The sequence below is a fragment of the Macaca thibetana genome, chromosome 2, assembly GCF_024542745.1.
Source record: "Macaca thibetana thibetana isolate TM-01 chromosome 2, ASM2454274v1, whole genome shotgun sequence".
Lineage (NCBI taxonomy): Eukaryota > Metazoa > Chordata > Mammalia > Primates > Cercopithecidae > Macaca > Macaca thibetana.
In genome coordinates this window covers 148,368,933-148,394,790 of record NC_065579.1, presented here as the reverse complement: position 1 = coordinate 148,394,790, position 25,858 = coordinate 148,368,933, and the positions used below count along the sequence as shown (strand labels likewise).

General features: G+C 49.8%; 1 protein-coding gene across 5 annotated transcripts in view; it reads left to right on the top strand.

The window, feature by feature from the left end:
- CFAP100 (cilia and flagella associated protein 100) overlaps window positions 1-25,858 on the top strand; it is a 41,148-nt gene that overhangs the window by 10,586 nt on the left and 4,704 nt on the right. For all 5 annotated transcript variants that reach the window (XM_050781685.1, XM_050781686.1, XM_050781687.1 and 2 more), the window contains 11 exons: window positions 2,185-2,265; window positions 9,077-9,171; window positions 11,278-11,470; window positions 12,165-12,232; window positions 12,318-12,481; window positions 12,794-12,874; window positions 13,357-13,538; window positions 13,700-13,741; window positions 13,820-13,937; window positions 17,056-17,107; window positions 17,224-17,375. In XM_050781685.1, the coding sequence (XP_050637642.1) occupies window positions 2,185-2,265; window positions 9,077-9,171; window positions 11,278-11,470; window positions 12,165-12,232; window positions 12,318-12,481; window positions 12,794-12,874; window positions 13,357-13,538; window positions 13,700-13,741; window positions 13,820-13,937; window positions 17,056-17,107; window positions 17,224-17,375 (1,228 nt within the window). The remainder of the gene's footprint in view (window positions 1-2,184; window positions 2,266-9,076; window positions 9,172-11,277; window positions 11,471-12,164; window positions 12,233-12,317; window positions 12,482-12,793; window positions 12,875-13,356; window positions 13,539-13,699; window positions 13,742-13,819; window positions 13,938-17,055; window positions 17,108-17,223; window positions 17,376-25,858) is intronic.

The following is a 25,858-nucleotide window of genomic DNA, read 5'->3' as shown; positions in this document are numbered from 1 at the left end:
TGGCACTGAGCACATTCACATTGCTGTGCGACCATCACCACCCTCCATCTCAGAACTCTTCTCATGGCCAGACTGAACCTCCATCCCCACTGAACACTAGCTCCCCATTCCCCCTCCCCTAGCCCTGGTGACCACTGTTCTACTTAGTCTCTGAATGCTCTAGGGACCTCCTGTGAGTGGCAGCATACAGCATTTGTCCTTTGGGGCTGGCTTGTTTCACTAAGTGTAATGTCCATAAGGTTCATTTCCATTTTTGTGTGTAAGCAGGTGAGTTTTTTAGTGAAAAAGCAAGGGCATATAAGTGTATGTTCTTTTGTCAAAGAAACAGGTAAAAAAACAGTGCATAAAATACTTCTAGTCAGATCTGCAAAAATCTTGGCCGGGCACAGTGGCTCACACCTATAATCCCAGAACTTTGGGAGGCCAAGGCAGGTGGATCACCTGAGGTCAGGAGTTTGAGACCAACCTGGCCAACATAGTGAAACCCCGTATCTACAAAAAATACAAAAATAAGCTGGGCGTGGTGGTGCACACCTGTAGTCCCAGCTACTTGGGAGGCTGAGGCAGAAGAATCGCTTGAACCTGGGAGGTGGAGTTTGCAGTGAGCTGAGATCGTGCTACTGCACTCCAGTCTGGACAACAGAGCAAGGCGCCATCTCAAAAATAAAATAAAATAAAATAAAATAAATAAAATATATAGGTATCAAAAGCTTCAGGTGAGGCTATTTCATCATATCAATACATCAAACCTGTGTTGTTTGAAATATGTGCTATATATGTGCATTGCTCTTTCATTCTTTCTTGTTTTAGAGACAGGGTCTCACCCTGTCACCTAGGCTGGAGTGCAGTGGCATGATCATGGTTCACTGCAGCCTCAACCTCCTGGGCTCAAGGGATCCTCCCCCTCAGCCTCCCTAGTAACTGGGACCTCATCTAGATCCGTTGCTTTTTCATTTCTAATAGCCTTTTGGTTTGTGTGGTTTGGGTTTTGGTCTATTTAAATAACAGTGGTATCTTCTGATGTATATGATATGATTAATTAAATTCTACCTGGAAATCTAACCACATGCCTACTAAGAGAGTTAGAGGACAATCATGGTTCAGCAGCCGAGCCCCTGAGTTCTCCCCAGCCTCACCCCTCCCAATCGCCTCTGCCTCCCCGACTATACATTATGGATTCTGCGTGGCCCTGAAGCCCTCTGAGTTTCAGCCTAGGCCTGGCCTTCCCACCTGTCCCACAAGACTCCCGCCATCTTCCTCACTCTTCCCTCACCCCATGACCATCTGCTCAGGGCCTGGGCCTTGGTATCAGAGCCCCACCTCAAGAGAAGCCCTGTCTTCCTGCTCACTGTTTCACTCGGGGACCACACAGCCCCTCCCCCATCCCACCCCAGGAGGACTGGCACCCTGAGCAGCCCACCAGAGACCATGTTCTGGCAGTCCCTGTCCCTCAGGCAATGACCAGGATCTCCAAGCTACAGAGGATTCCTGGGTGGGAATGGAGGAGGTGTCAGGCCACATGCCTCCTTCCCTATGGGTATTGGTCGAAGAGAACTGCAAGGCATTGGGGACCCAGAAGTAACACCTGAGTAGTCACCTGAAGAAGCAGGGTGCTGGGGAGCCCACCCCGGACGGGGAGGAGACTTGCTGGCCTTGGGAAGAAAATCGGCTGTAGCTTCCAGGCAGCACAACTCCAGTTTCCTAGCTTGGTCAGAAGGGCCACTCCTCACAGTGGGATAGGGGTGGGAGCTCCCTGAGGAGGTGGGGTCTTAGGGTCCTCCATCCAAGTCCTGCAGGAAGCCCCTGGGAGGCAAGGCACTGGCCAAGCCAGGGTCAGAGGCTTGGGGTCATTGTCCTCCCTGGGTCCCAGTATGTCCATCTGTAAAACAGCCTTGCACTGCTACTCTTAAGACACACACTGAAGGATGGGAAAGGGGAGGCACAAAACATCTGTGCACCAGGCACAGGTGCTAGGGAATTCCCAGGCTATTTTCTTGCACAATTCTCACAACTTCCCAGCAAAGTCAGTGTGATCATCTGGGACCTAGAGCCCTCAGTCTCACAGGGGAGGGAGCTGACGCTGAACCCTTGTGTGTCTGAGACATTCCCCACCTCAGGCTGTGTTCACAGTTCTCATGGGCCAGGGGAGTCACTGCTGCGGCCCTCACTTTTGTGTCTCCTCAGAGAACAGCCTGGAATCCATGAACATCAGCTCTTCCTCAAGCGCTGAAGAGAACCCAAAGAAACAGGCAAAAAAACCCAAAGGTAACCTTCAAGCTGGGAGGCTAAAGTCCAAGTTGGCAGGAGGCAACTCCTCTCCCTCTGCCCCCAGACCCCCTCAGACCAGGTCTTGAGAGCTAAGGGCAGAAGGAAATGCTTTCCATTAGGAATTGGATTACAGAGACTTGAAATAACAGGCACGTAAACAAAGTAAGACTTATTGCTCCTTCTATTAATGAGAAATGTGGGAGGGAGTGCAGGCTTTCCTGAGGCTCCATAAACAGCCGTTCCATAAAACCTTTCAGGTGACCAAGTCCCCAAGTCTCTCTGCTCCACCAGAAAGGAATTAGGGCTTTCAACCACAAGATTGTCTCATGCTCACAAAATGGCTGCTGCAGCTCCAGCCTCAGCACATCTGATTCCAGGCAGAGAAAGGAACAAAGGGAAGGGCAAAACTACCCTCCAGCCAACTTAGCCTTCTAGGGGAAAGGATTCTTCCCCAAAGTCCCAAGCAGCAATGTCTTCCCACATTCCAGCAGCTAAATTTGCCATATGGCCATCAGGATCTACAAGGAGGGCACACTGCTGCCACCGTTAGGAGGAAGGAGGGCAGGCAGCTAGCTAGCTGCATGTACCTCACCCTGGTAGCCCTGCACAGGGCATCGCCACCTCCTGCACTGTGGCTCCGACCTCCCTTGCCTGGACTCCCTGCTGTCTCCCACTCTGCCCCTGGGCTAACAGACCAGTCTGGTCCTTCCGCTGAGGTCTGCAGATGTGAGCGTTTCTCCCAGCCTGTGCTCCATGGCCCAGGCTCCCACCCCTCTCCCCACCACATTTCCTCTCTTTTATTATTATGGAATTATAAAATGAAAATTCAAACATGTCCAGATGTAGAGATTGGAGCCAGCGAGCCTCACCGGCCCACCACCAGGTTCTGCCACTGACTCAAATGTGCCCATTTGCTTCCTCTGTCCTTTCCCTCTTTTTCTTTGCCAGGATATTTTAAAGTAAAATCCAGACATGTCATTTCATCCACCTCAGTGTGCACTTCTCAACAATAGGGGTGTTCCGCACAAACCCAAGCACCATCACCACACCTGACAAAGTGAACCAGCCCAACCCACGGTCAGACTGGCCCAGTTATCTCAGAAACATCTTCTGTAGAAGATTCGTTCTAATCAGGATTCAAAGGAGACCTGAGCTCCTTCAGTCTCTGTGAATCTAGCAGCCCATTCCCTGGCCCATCCCATCACTCTCGGGCCTTTGACTTGTTGAGCAGTGGTGTCGCCTCTCCTGCAGCAGGGCCCAGTGTCCCCATTCTGCATTTGTGTGTCTGCTTCCTGATGCTGGCACTGGGACTGCTTCTCTGTGCCCATCCTTCCTGCCCTTGGACATTAGCCCCAGGTGCTTGACAAGATCCTGGCTCCCCTTGGTCACCGGGCTCTTCTCATGGGCAGAGGGAGCACCTGCATCTGCTGTGGATGCAGAGGCACGGGAGGGAGAGAGCCCTGGGGGTGAGCACCTGACCCTCCGCACAAACTATCACGGCAGCCATTCACCCAGTCACCCATCTATCCCTTTGTTTTTTTTTTGAGACACGGTCTCACTGTCACCCAGGCTGTGGTGCAGTGGTTCGATCACAGCTCACTGCAGCCTCAACCTCCTGGGTTCAAGCGATCCTCCTGCTTCAGCCTGCCGGGTAGCTGGGACAACAGGTGCGCACCACCACACCTGGCTCATTTATGTATTTTTTGTAGACAGGGTTTCACCATATTGCTTTGGCTGGTCTCAAACTCCTGGGCTCAATTAGTGCTTTGGCCTCGGCCTCCCAAAGTGCTAGGATTATAGGCATGAGCTACAGCACCTGGCCCAGTTTGTGAGTTTTGACAAATGTGTACAATGTGTTTCCTCCACCCTATGAAGATCTAGACCATTTCCATCTCCCCAGAAATTATCCTTCCCGGAGAGACAGCCACTCTTCAGCTATCCCCACCAAACCACTGGCTCTCCTCTCCAGCCTCCTGTAAATGGAATCACACACTCTCTAGCCTTTCAGTTTCAGCTTTCGCTCAATATCCGGTCTGTGAGAGGCATCCACATTGCTGCACCTAGCCAGAGTCCCTTCTGTGCATATGCCAAGCATTTATTCTTTCTATTGCTGGTGAACATTTGGGTTGTTTCCAGTTTTTACAAATAATGCTGCTATGAAGTCTTGTACATGTCACTTTGGGGACATAAGCACTTGCATCTCCTGGGTACACACCCAAGAGTGGAATTGCTGGTTGTGTGTTTAACTTTAGTGGATAAATGAAGTTTTCCAGAGGGACTGTACCAATTCCCAGTCCCACCAACAGGCATACGACTTCCAGTTGCTCTGTGTCCTCTCCAACTTGGGACACTGTTGATCCTTTTAATATGACTTTGTCCTCTGGGTATATGTTAGTATCTCATATTTCCTGGTAACCCGGGAGGGCCATTCCCTTTTCACATGGTTCTGGGTCATTTGATGATTCTGTGTTGGGACGTACCTGTTTCCATCTTCTGCCCACTTGTCTGTTGCACTGCCTGTTTATTTTAATGACTTATCGGAGCTCTTTACTGGGTAGAAGTCACTTGCTAGTTCTAAGGATGACAGATATATTCTCCCACTCCTGGAACTGCCTTTTACTCTCTGTGCAGTGCTAAAAGGCACCAATAAAAAGTTCCTGGCTGGGCACAGTGGCTCACCCCTGTAATCCCAGAACTTTGGGAGGCCGAAGCAGGTGGATTACCTAGGATCAGGAGTTTGAGATCAGCCTGAACAATACGATGAAACCTCATCTCTACTAAAACTATAAAAATTAGCTGGGTGTGGTGGTGGGCACCTGTAGTCCCAGCTACTCAGGAGGCTGAGACAGGAGAATTGCTTGAACTCAGGAGGCGGAGGTTGCAGTGGGCCAAGATCATGCTACTGCACTCCAGCCTGGGCAAAAGAACAAGATGCCATCTCAAAAAAAAAAAAAGTTCCTAATTTTAGTGTAGTTCAGTTTCATGTAGCTCAATCGTTTCTTCGTTATGGCTTTTAGTGTCTTATTTTAAAACTCTTTAGTGACCCCCAAGGTCATGATATCCTCTGATTGTGTCTTCTACAACTTTTTGTTTTACTTTCACAATAAGACCTACAAACCACATCTTAATTGACCTAATTGTAACCATTTCATTTGTAGATTCCTTTGGGTTTTCTACTAAACAATCATGCCACCTTGAATGGCATTATTTTCTCTTCCTTTGTGATCCTTATACCTTCTCTGCCTTTCTTTTTTTCTTTTTGAAACAGGGTCTCACTCTGCCACCCAGGCTGGAGTGCAGTGGTGCCATCTCGGCTCACTGCAGCCTCAACCTCCTGGGTTCAAGTGATCCTCCCACTCAGCCTCCCAAAGTGCTGGCATTCCAGGCATGAGCCACCATGTCCAACCTTTTTATTCCTTTTTCTTGAATCACTCCCCCAGTGAGGACCCTCATTTTAATGCAGAATAGCAATGTCAAGACCAGGCATCCTTGCCTTGCTCCTGGTCTGATCCTACATGGGTGGAGGGACATTCAGTATCTCATCTGAAGGTTTCTTGTAGATATCTGTATTTATTTCCTATTGCTGCTGTGACAAATCACCACAAACTCAAAGGCTTAGAACAGCACAAATAGCTCATCTTACAGTTCTGGAAGTCAGAAGTCCTGTAGGACTAAACCAAAGCATTGGCAGGGCTGCCTTCCTCCTGGAGGCTGGGAGAAAAACCCATCTTCCTGCCTTTTCCAACCTCTAGGCGTGGCCGCCCGCATCGCTTGGCTCAAGCCTCTCACTCTGTCTTCAAAGGTAGCAGCACAGTTTGTTGAGAGTTTTTATCATAAAGGGATGCTGAATATTGTCTAATGCTTTTTCTGCATCTTTTGATATGATCATGTAGTTTTTGTTTTTAATTCTGTTTATGTGATGTATCACATATATTGACTTGTGTATGCTGAACCACGTCCACATCCCTGGGATGGAACCCACTTGATCATGATGAATTATATTTCTGATGTGCTGTTGGATTCAGTTAGCTAATGTTTTGTTGAGGATTTTTTGCATCTATGTTCGTCAGGGAAATTGATCTGTAGTTTTTTGTTTTGTTTTGTTTTGTTTTGTTTTTTTGTCCTTTCCTGGTTTTGGTATCAGGGTGATACTGGTTTGATTCTATGAGCATCTCTTCTTTCTCAATATTTTGGAATAGTTTTAGTAGGATTGGTACCAATCTTTCTTTGAATGTCTGGTAGAATTCAGCTGTGAATCCGTCTGCTTTTGGGCTTTTTTTTTGTTGGCGATTTTTAAATTACGGATTCAATCTCACTACTTGTTACTGGTCTGTTCACGGTTTCTATTTCTTCCTGATTTAATCTAGGAGAGTTGTATGTTTCCAGGAATTTACCAGTTTCCTCTAGGTTTTCTGTTTGTGCACGTACACGTTCGTAGTAATCTCGAATGATCTTTTGTATTTCTGTGGTGGTGGATGAATATCTCCAGTTTCATTTCTAATTGAGTTTATTTGGATCTTCTCTCTTCTCTTGGTTAATCTGGCAAGTGGTCTAAACCAATTTCATTTTCTTCAAAGAACCAGGTTTTTGTTTCATTTATCCTTTGTATTTCCTTTGTTTCCATTTCATTTAGTTCTGGTCTGATATTTGCTATTTCTTTTCTGCTGGGTTTGGATTTAGTTTGTTCTTGTTTCTCTAGTTCCTTGAGGTGTGACATGAGGTTGTCAATTTGTGCTCTCTCAGACTTTCTGACGCAGGCATTTAACACTATGAACTTTCCTCTTGGGACTGTTTTTCTGTGTCCCGGAGGTTTTGATAACTTATCTCATTATTATCATTCAATTCAAAGAATTTTTAAATTTCCATTTTGATTTCCTTGTTAACCCAGATGTCATTCAAGAGCAGATTATTTATTTCCGTGTGTTTCTATCACATTACTCCACCTTGGCTTCTCTTCCTGCACTCCTCGTTCTGCCCCAACCCTCCTGCCTCCCAATTACAAGGACCCCCGTGCTTACACTGGGCCCACCCGGACACGCCAGGACACCTCAGGATCCTTAGCTCAATCACATCTGCAAAGGCCCTTTCGCCACAGAAGGTGACACTATCACAGGTTTGGGGATTAGGACACGGGCATCTTTGGGGGCTGTTACTCAGCAAAAGCATAATACCCTTTATCAGATTTGGGGGTTCCCTTCTATTCCTAGTTGCTAAGAGTTTTATTCAAAAATAAGCTTTGAATTTTATCAAATAATTTTACTCCATCTCTTGAAATGATTGTATCATTTCCTGTTTTATTCTGTTAATGGAAGGTATTACATTGATTGGCTTAAAAACATTCAACCAACTCTGCATTTTTGGAATGATTCGCCTCAAATGACTGCCATTTTTGGGGCGGGCTCATCTTCACCTAAACACGTCAATCATCTTCACATGAATTCTGACCACTCCCAAGTCACCAGACTGCAGGTGCAGTGCCTGACTTCTTAAGCCAGTCTCCCCATAGCTACTTACAGTTATGGGACCTTGGCAGAGTATCTGACTGCTCCAAGCCTCAGTTCCTCAGAGGTAAAATGGGAGTAACCATAATTTCCACCTCCTTGGGCGGTCAGGAACATTAAATCATGGAAAGTCCCCAGTCTTGCCCATGGCAAGTGCTGGGTGCTTCCTAGCTATCATTTGCTTTTGTGATGGGGACATGGGATGGGCCACCCATATGTGCTCATCGCCAGTTTGGGAGCATAAAGAATTTTACTTCTCTGCCCCTGTGATCAAGCACCAGGTCCCACGATTCCTAATTGAGGGCAAACACCTCTGCCCTGGTTGAGTTGCTGGACAGGAGCAGGGAGCAAGAGCAAGTGCAGATTGGGAAGGTGAAGCAAGTGCCTGGCAGTTCCTCCACCAGCTGCCTGTGTCCCAGTGTCTGCCACCCAGAGCTTTGGAGCCTCACACTGTTCTCCATGCCCTTGTCCCGGCAGCTGTGCCAGGCTGCACCTCCTCACCCCATCCCATCTGCCTGCCCTCTCCCAGAGCTTCCTAACAACTTCTGTGACACCAGAGCCACCCTCCCTGCCTTCCAGAGCCGTACTGGAGTTTTACATTTGTTTTCTAATGTTTCTGGGGGGTTGGTGTTGGGCTGGAGGGGAAGGCAGCCCAGGTGCTCAGTTTACCCTCTCCACCTGACTTCTTGGCTGCCTGAGGCTCACAGGGAGGCCGCTGGCATCAGCTCCGTCTCCGAATTGCAGTCAGTGTGTAGAATTATGAGCGGGACGAGAGTCCACCCTGCAAAGCAAACCTTCACAAGCCCCTCTCTGGGCCTCTGGTCCCTCCCCAGGTCTGAAGTACTTTGTTCTTGGCCTTCTCTGGGAGGACTGAGAGGCCTGAAAAGACAGATGCAAGTTCACCTGGAGGCCCACAGCAAGGGCCGTGAGTTCAGTGTCAGCAGACCCTGGTCACCAGGCCCATCACTGACAAACAGCAGGCTCAGCCTCCCTCCTCCATAAGGGAGACTCCAGAGGCCTACAGTGAGGGCTGACTGAAGGCAGATGTGTGAGACAAGGCTGTGCTCACCAGCTCTCTTTCAGGCGCCAGGGACAGAAGCCCAACTTAAACCAGGTTAAACTACAGAGGTGCCTTTATGGAGCTGGAAGGTCCAGGGTTGGACTTTAAGCACAGCTGGATCCAGGAGAACCTTCCCACTCACTCATGCTTTTCCATGCTGGGCTGGGTGGGCAGTGGGGTCCCGGAGACACAGACCACCGCCTGGAAGAGCTGGCTCGCCTTTCCAGCGAGGTGTCTCCCTTTCCAGAGCATGGTCCTGACCCTTCGGCGAATCCTTTCCACTTGTCTGGGGATGTGGATTTCTTCTTGCTCAGAGATCAGGAGCGGAATAAGGCTCTCTCCGTGAGTATCCAGGACAGACGCCAGCACCTCCAGGAGCTTCCCTGCTCCCACTGCTTCCTGGAGTGGCCACATTGCCCTTCTCGGAGGAGCACTTTCCTCAGGTCCTTCTCATTCCAGAATAGTCAATGGCTCACCACTTCCTACAAAATCAGCTGGAAACTCTCCTTGGCTCTCAGGACTCACAGTGTCCCACCCGTCTTCCCCTGTCTGTCACCACTCTTCTTGGGTCTCAGTCAGATAGACTTCTTGGGCTGCCGTGGCAACAGCCTCAGCCACCTCACCTCCACTTCCAATGCCACCTACATGAAACACCATCCCCTCCTGATACTCTCTGGGTCCTCCAAGGCCCAGCTCAGCCCTCACAGGCCCTCTCCCATCCCACAGGCACCCCCTATGCTCAGGCCTTGTGCCCTTCCTCTGGCTGGACTCCTGCAGGTCAGATCCGCACACAGAGTCACCCATGGCACGCATACACATGCTCCCCCAGGTGCCTAGGGTCCCTGGACCAGCACCGACCTCACTCTTGCCCCATCTTCACCCCAGCCTGTCCTCTTGCTTTCCCAGCCCTGAGAGCTATGAGCCTGGAGTGGGGACAGCCCACTCTTGCTGCCTTGGGCACCTAGCCCTGCCCCACGTGCCAGGCATGGCAGCCTTCCCAGGGTCGCACCTGGGCTGCCCCACAGCCTCCATCCACCTCCCCCTGACTCAGGGCTCAGCGTCTCAGGGATTCCTCACAGCCGTGGTTCCCAAGGCAGCAACAGCTACACTGGCATCTGCAGGGCATGGGTGGAGATGCACAGGCTTCAGCCTGCCCAGGCCTCCACATCAGAAACCAGGGCTGAGCCTGTGGGCTGTGATTCCTAGACTGACTGAGACCCAGAGATTCTCTGACCCACGCCTTGGCTACCCTACTGTATCTTCTCCAATGAGGCACTCGGTTTTCTTCTACACTCAAGCCCAGCCCTAGCTCAGGACCTCCCCCGCCTTCCACTAAGAGTCTCATCCAACACACTCTCTCCACCACACCAAACAGGGTCACCAAACGCCATATTCACCCACGCAATAGGGTCAACGAACCGCAACCTCACCGACCCAACAGGGTCACCAAACCATACCCAGCAGGTTCTCCCACTTATACCCTTCCCCACCCAGCAGGGTCTGACACTCACCGCCACCACCTCCCACTCCCGACAGGGTCCCCCTCAGTCTGGCCCTGCCCTCAGTCAGCTGCCCAATGTCTTCTAAAGGCCACCTTGTACCCTGAGGATCTAGTAGGTGACATTTTCCTGACTGCAGTGATGGGGACGTGCACTCCAGGGGCCTCAGGCTGGACCCATTTGCCTGGGTTCTTAGATGCCATTTGGGTACCTGGTAGGTCCCAGCAGGAAACAGAAGTGACCCTAGAAAGTCCATATGAAGAGACTCCCGGGCCGGTGCAAAAAAGTGGGAGAGGGTGTGGAGCTGGCAGGGGATATCCCTACCGTGAGAACCGGATGGCAAAAGGGACACAGGGCAGGGTGGGGATGTGGGGAGGTGAGTCCAGCCTTCCCCCTCCTCCGAGGGTTTTTTCCCAAGGGAGGGCTGGCTCGAAGCCACCCCCAGGCCACACAGGAGCTGGAGTGGGGTGGAGAGCAGGTGGAGATGGCCACCAACGGTGACCTTCCAGCTAGGCTACACCCACTACACAGCCGTAGTTTTCGGGAACCCCAGAGCCTCTAGGTTCCCTGCCCTGGGCTGGTCATCAAAATATACGACTCTCACTTAAATGTGGATTTCGGATAAAATGAGACATCATCTTTTCGGGTGAGCGTGTCCCCTCTGTGGGTCTGGAGTACTCATTCGACCGGGCAGCCTGTGTTTGACCAGGGGACCCTGACTGGCGCCCTTCTCAGGGGCAATTGGCCTCCCCAGCAGTTGCCCTGCCTGCTTGGCTGTCAGCCCGGGGCTGCTGTGTTCAGGCCCCCGTGTCCCCGCGCTGCGTAGCTCCACGGGCATCCTCCCGCGCTCGCGCGCAAACCCGCGTCCCGGGCCTCAGGCCCGCGCGCCCCTAGGAGTGGACGCGGGTGGGGAGTCTGGGCCCCGCCCGACTTGGCCCGACGCCCCCAGGAGCGGCAGCAGCAGAAGACGATGCGAGTGCACGAGAAGATGACCTACTCCTCCAAAGTGTTGGCTAAGCACACCAGCTTGCGACGGCAGCTGCAGCTGGAGGATAAGCAGGAGGACCTGGAGGCGCGCACCGAGGCAGACCATCTGCGCGCCTTCCGCGACTACAATACATGGAAGCTCACCTTGACCAAAGGTGCGTCCCCTCCGGCGCGGGGGAACCTGGGCCAGTGGCGCCCCACATCCGCAGCGCATGGGGCGCTTGGAACCTCGGTGCCACTCGTCTTGCACAGATGGGAAGTGCTTTGGAAAGGCCCGCCTTTTCTGTGTTTGGCCCCTCCAGGGGGGTCCCAAAGCTCTATTCCAGGACTGCAAGCCTAAAAGCTTTTCAATCCTAATAGGATAGTTCCCCACCTTATCCTTGGTTTCTCTTTCCTTGGCATCAGTTGCCGGAGCTGAAAGTAGGTGAGTACAATACAGTAAGATATTTTGCGAAAGAGACAATTTGCCTAACTTTTATTACAGCATATTGTTATAATTGTTCTATTTTTATGAGTCGTTATTATTTCTGACTGTGCCTAATTCATAGATCTAATATAACTCCATCACAGGTAGCTATGTGTGGGAAAAACTTAGAGAGGCGCAAGTCAGACACAGTAAGGATTTCCCACCTGGCCAGACTCTGGCCATGGAGAATGTAACATTTCAGGCAGAGCCTTCTCTCTTTGTGGAGACAGGACAAGAACACTCCCTTCCATGGTCCCGGTAATCACCTGGGCGTGGACGCAAAGCAGTGCCCAGCAGCCAGCGGAAGGCTTCTCTGCAGACCTGCCAGGCCCCTCCTCAGCCTGGGCTTCCCGCTCCTGCTCATCTCCCTCTTCTTCCAGCAGAAAAGAATGTGGAGCCTGAGAACATGAGTGGCTACCTTAAGCAGAAGCGGCAAATGTTCCTCCTCCAGGTAGGTCCCGCAGCCCCCAGCTCGAGGGATGCCAGCAGGGCCTGGCCTGGGCCAGGCACAATGACCCCACTCTACTGGCCCTCAGTATACCCTGGATTGCAAACGGAGAGAGATCCAGCGGCTGGAGACACTGGCGACCAAAGAGGAGGCCAGGCTGCAGCAGGCCGAGAAGTCCCTGGCGAAGGATGCCGCCTTGTTCGACGAGTTCCTCAGGGAGAACGACTGCAGCTCCGTGCAGGCCATGAAAGCGTGAGCCTGCAGGCCCGAGGGGCTGGCTGGGCAATGCCGAACCCCCATTGTCCCTGAGCCTGTGCACACCCACTCATCCATCCCCTCACCCAGCCTCTGCCCCCAGCCCCTACAACACTTCTGGAAGCACCAGGGCTGGTCGGGAGCCAAGGGCAGGGGATACTACAGGCAAAAGGATTAACTCTGTGGCTCTCCAGCCCTGTCCAGAGCCGGGCACAACCCTGGGGCCTGTGGGTGGTGGGCTCACCCCTCTTTAATAGGCTGCCACTGGCCCCCTGCCCCCATCCCTCCTCCCCCACGCCCAACTCCTAGGGCTGAGAAGGAGACCAAAGCCAAGATAGAGAAGATCCTTGAAATCCGGGACCTCACCACCCAGATTGTTAATATCAAAAGGTGAGGTCAGAGGGCATGCTGGCCATTGACTGGCCCACCTCCTGGTCCCTCAGTCATTTTGCCTGGCCAAAGGGAGCCTAGCGCCACATGAACCTCATGGCTTTACCTCCCAGGGACTCAGTGCTTCCATAAGGCTGTTGCCCATTTATAGACAAGGGGGAGTGAGACCAAGAGAGATTCAGTGACTCCCAAAGCTTCCACTTGGAGGCAGGCAGTTTGGCTCAAAGGCTTGCCCAGCTACAGCCTGAGAGAGGTGCAGTCTCCAGGGTGGAGAGGAACTTGCAAGTCACAAAAGGCTGTGACTCTGCTTGTTGCAGGGTAGGTGCCCATCTTCCAGCATGTGGCATTCCTGCACCTTTTCTCAAGGAAAACAAGGAGCCCACACAGACTTGGCCAGGATGGAGGTGTGACCCCGGCATGGGGACCTCACTGTGGCAGAGGCTGACCTCCTCTTTCCCACCCCCCACCCCACCCCGATGTAGTGAGATCTCCAGATTTGAAGACACTCTGCAGCATTACAAGGTCTACAAGGATTTCCTATACAAGCTGTCGCCCAAGGAGTGGCTTGAAGAACAGGAAAAGAAACACTTGTTTCTCAAAAACGCCAAGGAGATCTCCGAGGCTTCCAAAGACGGCAGTGTTAACTCCACACCAGGGGACAAAGGTAGCAGAAAAGAGAATGTGGGTTCCCATGTGGGCTCTGCCAGTGGCCCACTGAGACCCTGAGCCCAGCTGGCAGGTTACCTGCAGGCATCTGGGCCACGTGGCATCACTGAAGCTTGGCTGCAGCTGAGGCCATCGGGACCCCCCCCTTGCTTCCTGCAGGACCAGGGATCAAGGGCAAGGCGAGCTCTGTGTGGGCCAAAGGTGAGCTGCCGCCCCCAGCCTGAGGAGCCCGGCTCCGCCCTGCACAGGGTTCAGAAACCATTCCTCTGCTTTCTCCAGAGGGTCAGGGCACAAAGAAGCCCTGGAGGTTTCTGCGGCTGGGGCGGAGCCTGTCTTATCTGAGCAGCCCCCAGCAAGGCAGCCAGCCCAGCGAGTCTAGCGGTGGCAACTCCAGAGGGTGAGTAGACTCCGGTGGGTGGGAGGGGCTGGGGCCTAGCAGGGAGCCCTCCCTTGTGGCACCCACGTGTAGTCAGGTCTGAGTGCCACAGAAAAGAAAGTATGTTACTCACAGTCCCTACTCCACAAAGGGCCACACTGGGAAGTCCCAGGTCGGCCAGGAGGCAGAGGGAGTAGGACCCTAGGGCAGGAGTTTCCATTGTGGTTCCCATGGGAATTCAGGTTGAGGTGGTGAGCAGGTGTAGGGCTGATTTGTTCTGGAATAATTTCGGGGCTCTTGGACAAAGGCCTGCCCGTGGTTGTCTGGTCCTGGCCCTGGGGGGATAGGTCCTGAGTGTGAAAGTCCGATAGAGGGTCTGGCTGGGGTGTGGACAGTGGATTGGGTGGTTTGCATTTGAAAGGTGAGCTGAGGGCAAGCTCGGAGGCCAGGGTGAGTCATTTCCTGTCTCCGTGGACTGGTCAGCCCTGAGAGAGGTGGTCCCTCCAGGCTTGGCAAGGCCACAGGTGTCAAAAGCAACAAAACACAGAACATCAAAGTCATGGTCACTACATAGGTGAAGTGGTCTTCAGGACCATACGATTTTCAGGACATTTTCCTGATGACACATCTGGATACATTTCATACTTACTGGCTGTTCAGATGTCATTTTTTTGTGAAGTATCCGATTTCTGTACATTTTTGTTGGATTATTGGCCTCGTTCTTATGGTTACCTATTGGTTCTCTATGTATTCTGGGGACCAGCCTGGTGTGGTAAGTGTGGTACACATATCTTCTTCCAGTTTGTGTCTTGCCTTATTTCTTATTTATTTATTTATTTATTTAGAGATGGAGTTTCGCTCTTGTTGCTCAGGCTGGAGTGCAGTGGCGTGATCTCGGCTCACCACAACCTCCACTCCCCGGGTTCAAGCGATTCTCCTGCCTCAGCCTCCTGAGTGGCTGGCATTACAGGCATGTGTCACCACGCCCGGCTAATTTTTTGTATTTTTAGTAGAGACAGGGTTTCGCACTGTTGGGAAGGCTGGTCTCAAACTCCTGACCTCAGGTGACTCTCCCGCCTCAGCCTCCCAAAGTGCTGGGATTACAGGTGTGAGCCACTGCGCCCAGTCACCTTATTTCTGTTTAATACTGTATTTTGAAGAACAGGAATTCTTAATTTTAGTGAAGTCAAATTTACCAATCTGTAATTTTATGATTGGTGAATTTGGGGCCCTGCTTAAGAAATATTTGCCAACATCATAGTCACTAAAATATTCTCCTGTGTTTTCTTCTGGAAGCTGATGATTTTTATTGGCTTGGATAAGGGTGGCAGAAGCGGGGATGGAGAAAAGTGGGCACTGTAGGGCTCGGGGCTGCTCCCTACACCCCTGCCCTGGCCCTGTGTCTGTGGCGACCCACTCTCCTCCACAGGGTCTTTATCTGCTGCTCAGCCCTTCTGCCCTCCACCCTCTGTCTTCCCCTCTCCACGACTGCCTGTTCCTGAACTCCACACCCAGATGGGTGGCCCCAACATCAGCCTCCCATGGCCCAAACTGATGCTTCTCCAGCTGGAAGAGGACCCAAGCTGGCTTTCTTCTCTGCCCAGCGCAGCCATGCCTTGTGGGGAAGACCAGCCACCACTGGGGCATGCTGCTGGGCCATGCACAGGCTGGTGTTAATGCTGCCTGCCATGACACCCTGCATTTCCAGTTCTGTGTTGAGGAGCAGAGGTTCTAATGTATGCAGTGCAGCCTGCTCCGCCTAGGGCCCCCCTCAGCCATGGACTGACCCCTACCAGACAGGCCCTGACTTGGGAGACTTGAGAACAGAGTCAGGGACCACACTATACTGGGTTTCAATCTCCTAGCCCCTCCGTCTATTAGCCAGGTGACCAGGGCCACTGAGTACAGCTGGGCAGGTTGTGAACTATACAAGGCACTCACTCAGCCAAGAGGGCACGTGGGAGCTGAAGTCCAGCCCACCCCCACCAACTGCCAGGTCAGGCTCCCTGATCCAGGCTATATCCATCTGGTGGGTGGAGTCTCAGAAAGGCATCGTATGGGCCAGCAGTGCCCTGCAGACAGCCAGCTCCCTCATCTGTAAAATGGGCATCGGTGTGCAGTGTGAGGCGTGGGTCTGGCAAGTGCTGTAGTTGATATCACAGCCTCTCTTGGGAAGCCCTCCTGGATCTGCCTTCAGAGTTCCACAGGACCTTGCCCTGATGCCTCTCTGTTTCTGGGGGCTAGGGGGTGGCATCTCCAAGCCCAAGCTCAGGTCCCTGAGGTGCCTGGGGCGAGCCAACGCAGCCCCCCCACCTCAGCCAGCAGGACCTGCAGATCCTAGGTGAGGCCCAGGCTGGAGCAGGCTGGGAGGGCAGGTTTGGAAGTCGGTGGAGGTGGGTCCCCATCCAGTGGGGCCTTCTGGGGCCCACATTGAGCGTTTAAAGCTCACACAGCTTGTGCCCAACTCCTCTCCACTGGTCCAGAAAGACCTTGCCCCTGGGCACTCAGGATCACCTGAAGGCAGCCCTGAGAGTCCCTCTATTGCTGTGAGTGGGACCCCAAGGACAGGGGCCAAGACTGACCCTAGATGGGAGAGGCAGGGCAGGAAAGGCCTCAAAGGTGGCGCTCAGTAAACAATGGTGGGGGAGGAGGGACAGCCCCAGCAGCCAGCGGAGCTGCAGGTGCAGAGGCCTGGGGTAGGGCAGCACCCGGAGAGAGGGGACCTGACCGGGCGGGCAGAGGGGCTGGGGCAGGGGAGGCAAGGTGAGTGCTGGGAGGGCCGCCTGGCAGTCCCCAGGAGGAGAGAGGGTTTTCTTCTAAGTGCAGTGGGGCTGGGAAGGGTGAGGGCCATTTGGCCACTCAGGACTGGGGCCTCTGGGGACAGGTCTGGAACATGGCTTGTCCTGCATGTCAAAGTGGCTAGGGCCTTGGGAAAATGAGTGGATTGAAACTATCCCCTGGCTGCAGTGTGGCAGCTGGGGACTGTGAGGAAGCTGGTGCTGCCCTCTGGGCAACTTGTGGGCAGCTGGGAGAGGTGGGATGGGGATGCTGACAATGCCTTCAAGACCTCTGTGCCCCTCCCCGGGCTCCTGTCTGCTCAGGCTGGTCCCAGAGTCCCGACCCTGCCATCTCTTCGCAGGTCGAACTCTCCCATCCCCCTCACGCAGGAGGACACCGACAGCGATGGGGAGGTGAATGGCCCAGTGCTGTACTAGAATTCAGAAGTCGCCCCTCCCTTGCCGTGCCCCTATCCCTGCCCCTCTGGCTCTGTCCCTGGCCAGTCCCTGCCAAAACCTGTGGGTTGCAGGAACCACAGCTGTACTTCACGGAGCCCCAGCAGCTCCTGGATGTCTTCCGAGAGCTGGAGGAGCAGAACCTGTCGCTGATCCAGAACAGGCAGGAGATGGAGGAGACCCTGGAGGAGCTGAGCCGCACCCTGAAACACACGCAGATCCGCATGTAGGTGCCGCGCGGTGGCCGGCGGGGGCTCCCTGCCACTCTCATCCTGGGATCCCTCTGCACTGGGAGCCGAGTTGGCAGAACAGCCCCCACCCCTGTCCACGGCCCTGGCCTGGTCCAGATTGTCTGAAAAGCTCCATGTGAAGCTCCGTTTGTGGGCCGGATCCTGGAGAGAGGGTGCTGGAGCTGGGGGTGGGCAGGGCCCAGGCACCTGTGCCTACCCTGAAGCAGCCCATGGCTAGAGCCAGGCCTTTCCAAGGAGCTTCCACCCTAGACTCCTTCTGCTGCCGCCAAGCTCCTGGGGGGCCCTTGGAGTGGCTGGAGGTCCACGGCGACCCTGACCCCCCAGTTCCTGGCAGCACTAACATACTTCACACAGGCGCCCAAAGCAGTCATTTGCTCAGAAGGGCCTGGAAGCTGCTGCTGCTTCATATTTCGTAGACCAGAGTGGGTGTTCACGGCACAGAACTGGGGAAGGCCAAGCCACCTGTGGGCTGCTGTGAAGTGTGTCCCCCACTGTTGTTCAGCAGCGTAACGGGGACGGGAGTGGGTGCAGCCCTGAGCAGGAGGACATGGGCGTGGTGAGTCATGCCATCCTGCAAGCTGGGGCCAAGTGGGGCTGAGATGGGCAGGGATGGGTGAGGGCCATCTGGTCACCCAGGACTGGGCTTCTGGGGACAGGCCTAAAACACAGCTTGTCCAGCATGGCAAAGTGGCTAGGGCCTTGGGAAAATCCTGGCCTCCCAGTTCCAACCAGAGAGGCAGCAGAAGTCAGGTGGCTGCCCAGCTCTCACCTGAAGCCCACCTGAGGTTATTATGGTCCCTCCTGCTGGGTGTGGCCACTCAGTCTACTGCAGGACACCTGCCTCCAGAAGAACTGGGCAGGGCAGGGTCAGCCTGAGGCACTGGTGAGGCATGTCCAGAGCAGGGAATCCTCTGCTCACTCCCCACATACTACCTGTGCATCCATTCTGGGTCAGGCCTGGGTCTAAGCTCTGCAAGGATAAAGCAAGGCCCTGCCCTCATGCAGCTGACCTTAATGGCAGCAGATACAACAAACAGGTCCACAGATGTGACTTGTGGATACTGATGTGTTCTAGGAGGAAAATAAAGCAACTTGAGAACGAGGGCTAAAATGGAGGGTGACAGCAGATGGGAGGGGCAGGGAAGGCTTCCAGGAGTTGTCAGAAAACTTCCTGAGGAGTGGGAGGAAAGCCATCCACACAGACGCTGGGCAAAGAGGGTCCCAGGCAGCAGGAACAGTGGGTGCAAAGGCGCTGAGGTGGGGGCCCATTGAGGCTTAAGTGTCCCATAGGGGAACCATGCTCCTGAGCACCCATGTCCCATTGGTGAGGTGTGGCAAAGAGTCCCCAGAATGATGTGAAACCCCCAGCCTCAGGCAAGACTATGTATCCTGGAATGCTGGGAGGTGACAGACACAGAGGAAGATGAGCTAGGGAGAGGTGGGCAGGCTCCCAGCTTAATTGGGCAAGAAGACAGGTTCCTCCTCCAACACGCACATGCAAACGTAAACCTCATAGCAGAATGCTGGATGTAACATCCCAAAACTGGTCTTCAGCCAGCCAAGCCATCCCTGAGAGCACCCACACTTTGTTTCCAGGGGAGTCGCAGCCCATGTGTATTTAACTTCCATGAACTCAGCAATCTTTTCTCAGAAAAAAATCAAAATACAGTCTTAAAAATATATAAAACAAATAGACAATCATAATAGGCCTATATCCATTAAAGAAATTAAATCAATAATTAATAGCTTTCCAAAAGGGAAAGCCCCAGGCCCAGATGGGTTTGCTAGTGAATTCTACAAAGGAAGAATTTCATCTAAGGAATAAATTACACCAATTCTCTACAATCACTTTTCAGAAGATAAGAGCAGAGGGAGTACTTCCTCATCCATTCTATGAAGCCAGTATCACCCTAATACCAAAACTAGACAAAGGCATTACAAGAAAGGAAAAGTAGCCACCAATATCCTCAACATAGATGCAAAAATCCTCAACAAAATATTAGCAAATTGAATCCAACAGTATATGAAAAGAAGTATACACCACAACCAAATGGGATTTATCCTAGGTATGCAGGGCTGGTTCAACATTCAAAAATTAACGTAATCTGTCATATCCACATGTTAAATAAGAAAAGTCACATGATATAAATAGCACTGAACACAATCCAATACCCATTCATAATAAAAGCTTTCAGAAAATGTGGAATAGAAGGGAATTTCCTCAATTTGATAAAGAACACAAAAATCCTACAGCTAATATGTTACCTAATGAAAAAAAAAAACACTAAAAGCTTTCTCATGAGATGAGAAATAAGGCAGAGATGTCTTCTCTCACTACTGCTTTTCAACATTGTACTGGAAGTCTTAGTTAATGTAATAAGACAAAAAAAAAAAATAAAATGTATATAGATTGGGAGGAAGAAATAAAACTGTCCTTGTTCACAGGTGACATGAATGTCTATGTAGAAAATTCAAAGCAATCAACAAAAAGCTCCTGATGGCCAAGCGCAGTGGCTCATGCCTATAATTTCAGCACTTTGGCAGGCCAAGGCAGGAGGATCACTTGAGGCCAGGAGATCGAGACCAGACTGGGCAACATAGTGAGACCATATTGCTAGAAAAAATTAAAAACTTAGCTAGGCATGGTGGCACACACCTGAAGTCCTAGCTACTTGGGAGGCTGAGGTGCAAGGATCACTTAAGCCCAGGAGTGCAGTGAGCCATGATCATGCCACTGTACTCCAGCCTGGGTGACACACTGAGACCCTGTCTTAAAAAAAAAAAAAAAAAAAAAAAAAAAAAAAAAAAAAAAAAAGGCTGCGTGTGATGGCTCATGCCTGTAATCCCAGCACTTTGGGAGGCCGAGGCAGGCAGACCATGAGGTCAGGAGATCGAGACCATCTTGGCCAACATGGTGAAAACCCGTCTCTACTAAAATACAAAAAATTAACTGGGAGTGGTGGCGTGTGCCTGTAATCCCAGCTACTTGGGAGGCTGAGGCAGGAGAATCACTTGAACCCGGGAGGCAGAGGTTGCAGTGAGCTGAGATCGCACCACTGCACTGCAGCCTCCTGGCAACAGAGGAAGACTCCATCTCAATAAATAAATAAATGAATAATAAAAACAAAAAGCTCTTGGAACTAATAAGCTGTTACAGCAAGAAGCAAGGTTGCAGGATATCAGATTAACAAACAAAAGTCAGTGGCTTTCTCATATACCAGTAATGCGCAAGTGGACTTCGAAATTAAACACATAATACCATTTGCATTAGCACCCTCTGAAATGAAGTACTTAAATATAAATCTAACAAAACATACAAGATCTATATGAGGAAAGCCGTAAAACTCTGATGAATCAAAGGAGAATAAATAGATATTCCATGTTCAGGGATAGGAAGGCTCAATATTGTCAAGATGTCATTCTTCCCACTTGATCTTTTGCTTCAATGCAATCCCAGTGAAAATCCAAGAAGTTACTTTGTAGTTACTGACAAACTGATTCTGGAGTTTATATGAAGAGTCAAAATACCCAGAATAGCCAACACAGAGCTGAAGATGAACAAGAAAACTGGGTGACTGACACTACCCAACCTCAAGACTTACCAAAACTACAGTAATGAAAATGGTGTGTGTACTGGTGAAAGAATAGTGAAATAGATCATTGGAATAGAATAGAGAGCCTAGCAATTAACCCACGTAAGTACTGTACACTCTGAGGTAATAAATGCATGTTATGTGTAACCTATTGTGGAGCAACGGATAACCAAAGTAGCTGGTTCTAGAACTTCAAGATAATAATAGTATAGTAGGTTTTCATTGGTGTCTGGTCTCTTTCAGCGCCATGTCTGTATGGCTCATCCATGTGCAGATGTTTGTGTGTGTGTGGATGCAGGTTTTCAACTCATTTGGGTAAATACCAGGAAGCACAATTTCTGGATCATATAGTACAAGTATGTTTAGTTTTGTAAGAAATTGACAAACTGTCTTCCAAGGTGTCTGTACCACTTTGCATTCCCACTAGCAATGAATGAGACTTCCTCTTGCTTCAAATCCTTGCCAGCATTAGGTGTTGTTAGTGTTTTGGATCTGGCCATTCCAATAGATGTGTAGTGGTATTTTGTTTTAATTTGTGACTCCTGGCTATATGATGATGTACAGGAAGCATGATGCTGGCAGCTGCTCAGCTTCTGGAGAGGCCTCAGGGAACTTACAGTCATAGCAGAAGGTGAAGGCCCATATTACATGGCTGGAGCAGCAGCAAGAGAGTGAGAGTGGGGAGGTGCCACACACTTCTAAACAGCCAGATCTCATGAGAAGTCACTCCTATCAGGAGAACAGTACCAAAGGGATGGTGCTAAACCATTCACGAGAAACTGCCCCATAATCCAATCACCTCCCATCAGGCCCCACCTCCAGCACTGGGGATTACATTTGAACATGAGGTTTGGGCAGGGACACAGATCCAGACAGTATTAATCATTAAACTGTGGTACATCCAGAAAATGGAATATTTTTCAGTGCTAAAAGGAAATGAGCTATCAGGTCATGACAAGACATGGAAGAACCTTAAATGCATATTACTAAGTGAAAGAACTCAGCCTGGAAAGGGTATATACTGTATGAGTCCAACTTTATGACATTCTGGAGAAGGCATAACTGTGGAGAAACTAAAAGAATCAGTGGTTACCAGGGTCTTAGGGGGAGAGAGGGATGAAGAGAGGGAAAGCACAAGGCATTTGCAGGGCAATGAAAATACTGTGTATGATGCTATAGTGGTGGATATGTATCATTATATAATACATTTGTCCAAACCCATAGAATATACAGTACCAAGAGGGAACCTCCATGTAAAGTCAGGACTGTGGGTGATAATAATGTGTCCAGGTAGGTTCATCGATTGTATCAAATGTGCCACTCTGGAGGGGGATGTTGATAGTGGGAGAGGCTATGCATGTGTGAGGGTGACGTGTGTTTGATCCTTTTAATGCACTGTTGAATTCTGCTTGATAGTTTTGGGAGGATTTTTGTATCTATGTTCATAGGGGATATTGGCCTAAGTTTTCTTTTCTGGTGGTGTCTTTGTCTGGCTTTGTTATCAAGGTGATGCTGGCTTCATAGAATGAGCTTGGAAATGTTCCCTCCTCTTCCATTTCTGGGAAGAGTTTAGAAAGGATTGCTGGCTGGGTGCAGTGGCTCACACCTGTAATCCCAGCACTTTGGGAGGTCAAGGTGGGTGGATCATCTGAGGTCAGGAGTTCGAGACCAGCCTGGCCAACATGGTGAAACCGTCTTTACTAAACACACAAAAAATGAGCCAGGCGTGATTGTGCGTGCCTGTAGTCCCAGCTACTTGGGAGACTAAAGCAGGAGAATTGCTTGAATCCGGGAGGCGGAGGCTGCAGTGAGCCAAGATTGTGCCACTGCACTCCAGCCTGGGTGACAGAGTGAGTCTCTGTCAAAAACAACAACAACAACAACAACAACAACAACAAAAAAAACCAAAGGCCGGGCATGGTGGCTCACGCCTATAATCCCAACACTTTGGGAGGACAAGGCGGGCGGATCACAAGGTCAGGAGATTGAGACCATCCTGGCTAACACGGTGAAACCCCATCTCTACTAAAAATACAAAAACTTAGCCGGGTGTGGTGGCGGGCGCCTGTAGTCTCAGCTACACGGGAGGCTGAGGCAGGAGAATGGCGTGAACCCGGGAGGCGGAGCTTGCAGTGAGCCGAGATCGTGCCACTGCATTCCAGCCTGGGCGACAGAGTGAGACTCCGCCTCAAAAAAAAAAAAAAAAAAAAAAGAAAGGATTACTGTTAATTCCTTAAATGTTTGGCAGAAGTCACCCATGACACCATGAGGTCCTGTGCTTTTATTTGTTAGGAGTGTTTTGATTACTACGTCAATCTCCCTATTTGTTATTGATCTGTTAAGACTATTTCTTCTTGATTCAGTCTTGGTAGGTTGTACGTTTCTAGGAATTTATCTGTTTTTTTTTTTTTTTTCTGGATTGTCTAATAGTTCCTTATGTTCCTTTTTCTTTCTGTGCATCAACTGTAATGTCTCTTCTTTAATTTCTGACTTTATGTGAATCTTCTTTTCTCTGCCTCTTGTGACAGTTTTTGACTTAAAGTCTATTTTGTCTGATATTACTGTTGCCATTTTGTTCATTTTTTCTGTCTGTTTCATAGCTCTCTTGTTCCTCCTCTTCTGCTGTCTTTCTTTTGGGTTTTTTTTTTTTTTTTTTCAGTGATCTGCTTTGATTCTTTTTATCTTCTTATGTATCTACTATAGGTTTTTTTTGTAGTTACTTTCATAAGACTTACACTGAGCATCTTATAATAGTCTGTTTCAAGCTGATAACAAATTTACTTCAATTGCATACAAAAACCTCTGAATGTAACCATTTTTTGTGATGTTACCTTTACCAGTGAGATGTATACTTCTGCATGCTTTTGTGTTGCTATTTAGTAACTTTTTGTTTCAACTTGTAGAACTCTCTTTAGCACTTCTCTAAGGTAAGTACCGTGGGTGACCACCTCATTCAGGTTTTGTTTGGGAAAGTCTTTATCTCTTCTTTATTTTTAAAGGATAGTTTTGCTGCATATAGTATACCTTTTAGCCATTTTTTTCTTTCAGTACTTTAAATATATCCACCCATTTTCTCCTGACCTGCAAGACTTCTGCTGCGAAATATACTGATAATCTTATAGCAGTTCTGTTGTACATGACAAGTCACTTTTCTCTTGCGATCAAAATCTTTTTATCTTTGACTCTTGATAATTTAATTATAATATGTCCCCAAAGTAGATCTCTTAGGTTCTACTTACTTGGGAGTCTTTAGGCTTCATGAATCTGGATATCCATTTCCCTCTCCAGACATGGGAACATTTCAGCCATTATTTAAGTTCTCTTGATTATTGGGTACAAATATAAAGTTGGATAGAAGAAATAAGATTTAGTGTTTGATACATTCATAGCATGACTGTAGTCTAAAGTAATCTATTGTATACTTCAAAATAGCTAGAATAATTCGAATGTTTTTAGTAGAAAGACAAATATTTAAAGTGATGGATATCTCAATTACACGGATTTGATCTTTACAAATTATATGAATGTATTACCACAGGTACTCCAAAAATATATACATCTATTATGTATCAATAAAAATAAAATTAAAAAATACTTTGCCCTTTCTCTCTCTCCTTCTCCTTGAACTCTTATAATGCATATACTGTTTCAGTTGATGATATCTGTAAGTCCCATAAGCTTTTTTCTCTTTTTCATTTTTTTGCCCTTTTGCTCCTCTAACTCGCTAATTTCATATGACTTATCTCTGAGTTCCCTGATTCTTTCTTACGCTTGATCTAGTCTGCTGTTACAGCTCTCTATTGAAATTTTTAGTTCAGTCATTGCATTCTTAGCTCAATAATTTCTGGGGTTTTTTTATGGTTTCTATTTCTTTGTTGAACTTACAGTTTTTCTGATTTTGTTTAGTTGCCTATCTATGTTGTCTTACAGTTCACTGGGAGTCTATAAGACAATTGTTTTGAATTCTTTTTCAGGCAGATTGTAGATCTTTATTTCTTGAGGGTCAATAACTGGAGACTTATCAGGTTCCTTTTGTGGTGTCATGTTTCCTTGATTTTTCATGATTCTTGTGGCCTTGCATTGCTATCTGCACATTTGAAGGAGTTGCTTCTTTCAGTCATTAAGGACTGGCTTCAGCAGGGAAAGCCAAAGGAGAAAGCCAGACAGCTCAGCCAGAGATTCTCCATGTGCTGGCTGGTGGGGTCTGTGGGCAGGGCCTACTGCCAGGGTCCAAGGTGGGTGGGGCGTGCTGTGGTGGGTCTACAGACAGGTGAGGTCTGCACATTGGGTGCTATCAGGCCCTGTGCCTTTTATTTGTTCCTAGCTGCCCCCCTAGGTGATCCATCCATGACAGTTACACCAGGGCTCTGGCAGAGATGAGACAGAAACGGGCCTCTTGGGAAGTACCCCAAAATGCATGGAAACCTGGGGTTCCACCTTGCTTTCTCCTTCCCCCAACATGAGAAACTGCAGGCCAGTGAGATGTCTTTCAGCACTGCCATGGCCTGGGAGAGAGGTGACATAGGCAGAGTGAAATTATTCTCTCACTCTCTATGGCTTTTCTCTGTTTTTATGCACCACTGGGTGCATAAACTGGGTGCTATAACCTCTCCCTTGAATTCTGGAGCTCTGACAAAGACATTTTCATCCATGGATGGTTGTCAAATTAGTGTTTCTGTGGGGGGACAAGAGCTGAGGACCCCCTACTCCACCATCTTGCTGATGCTATTCCTCTGGTTGTATCATTAAATTCTTCTATCTATAAAATCAATCTATAGGTTTCCTTTCTGTTTTCCCCCTTGCCATCCATTTGTTGAAGAAACCAGATCACGTTCCCTATAGTGAAGTGCTTCTTAGACTTTATG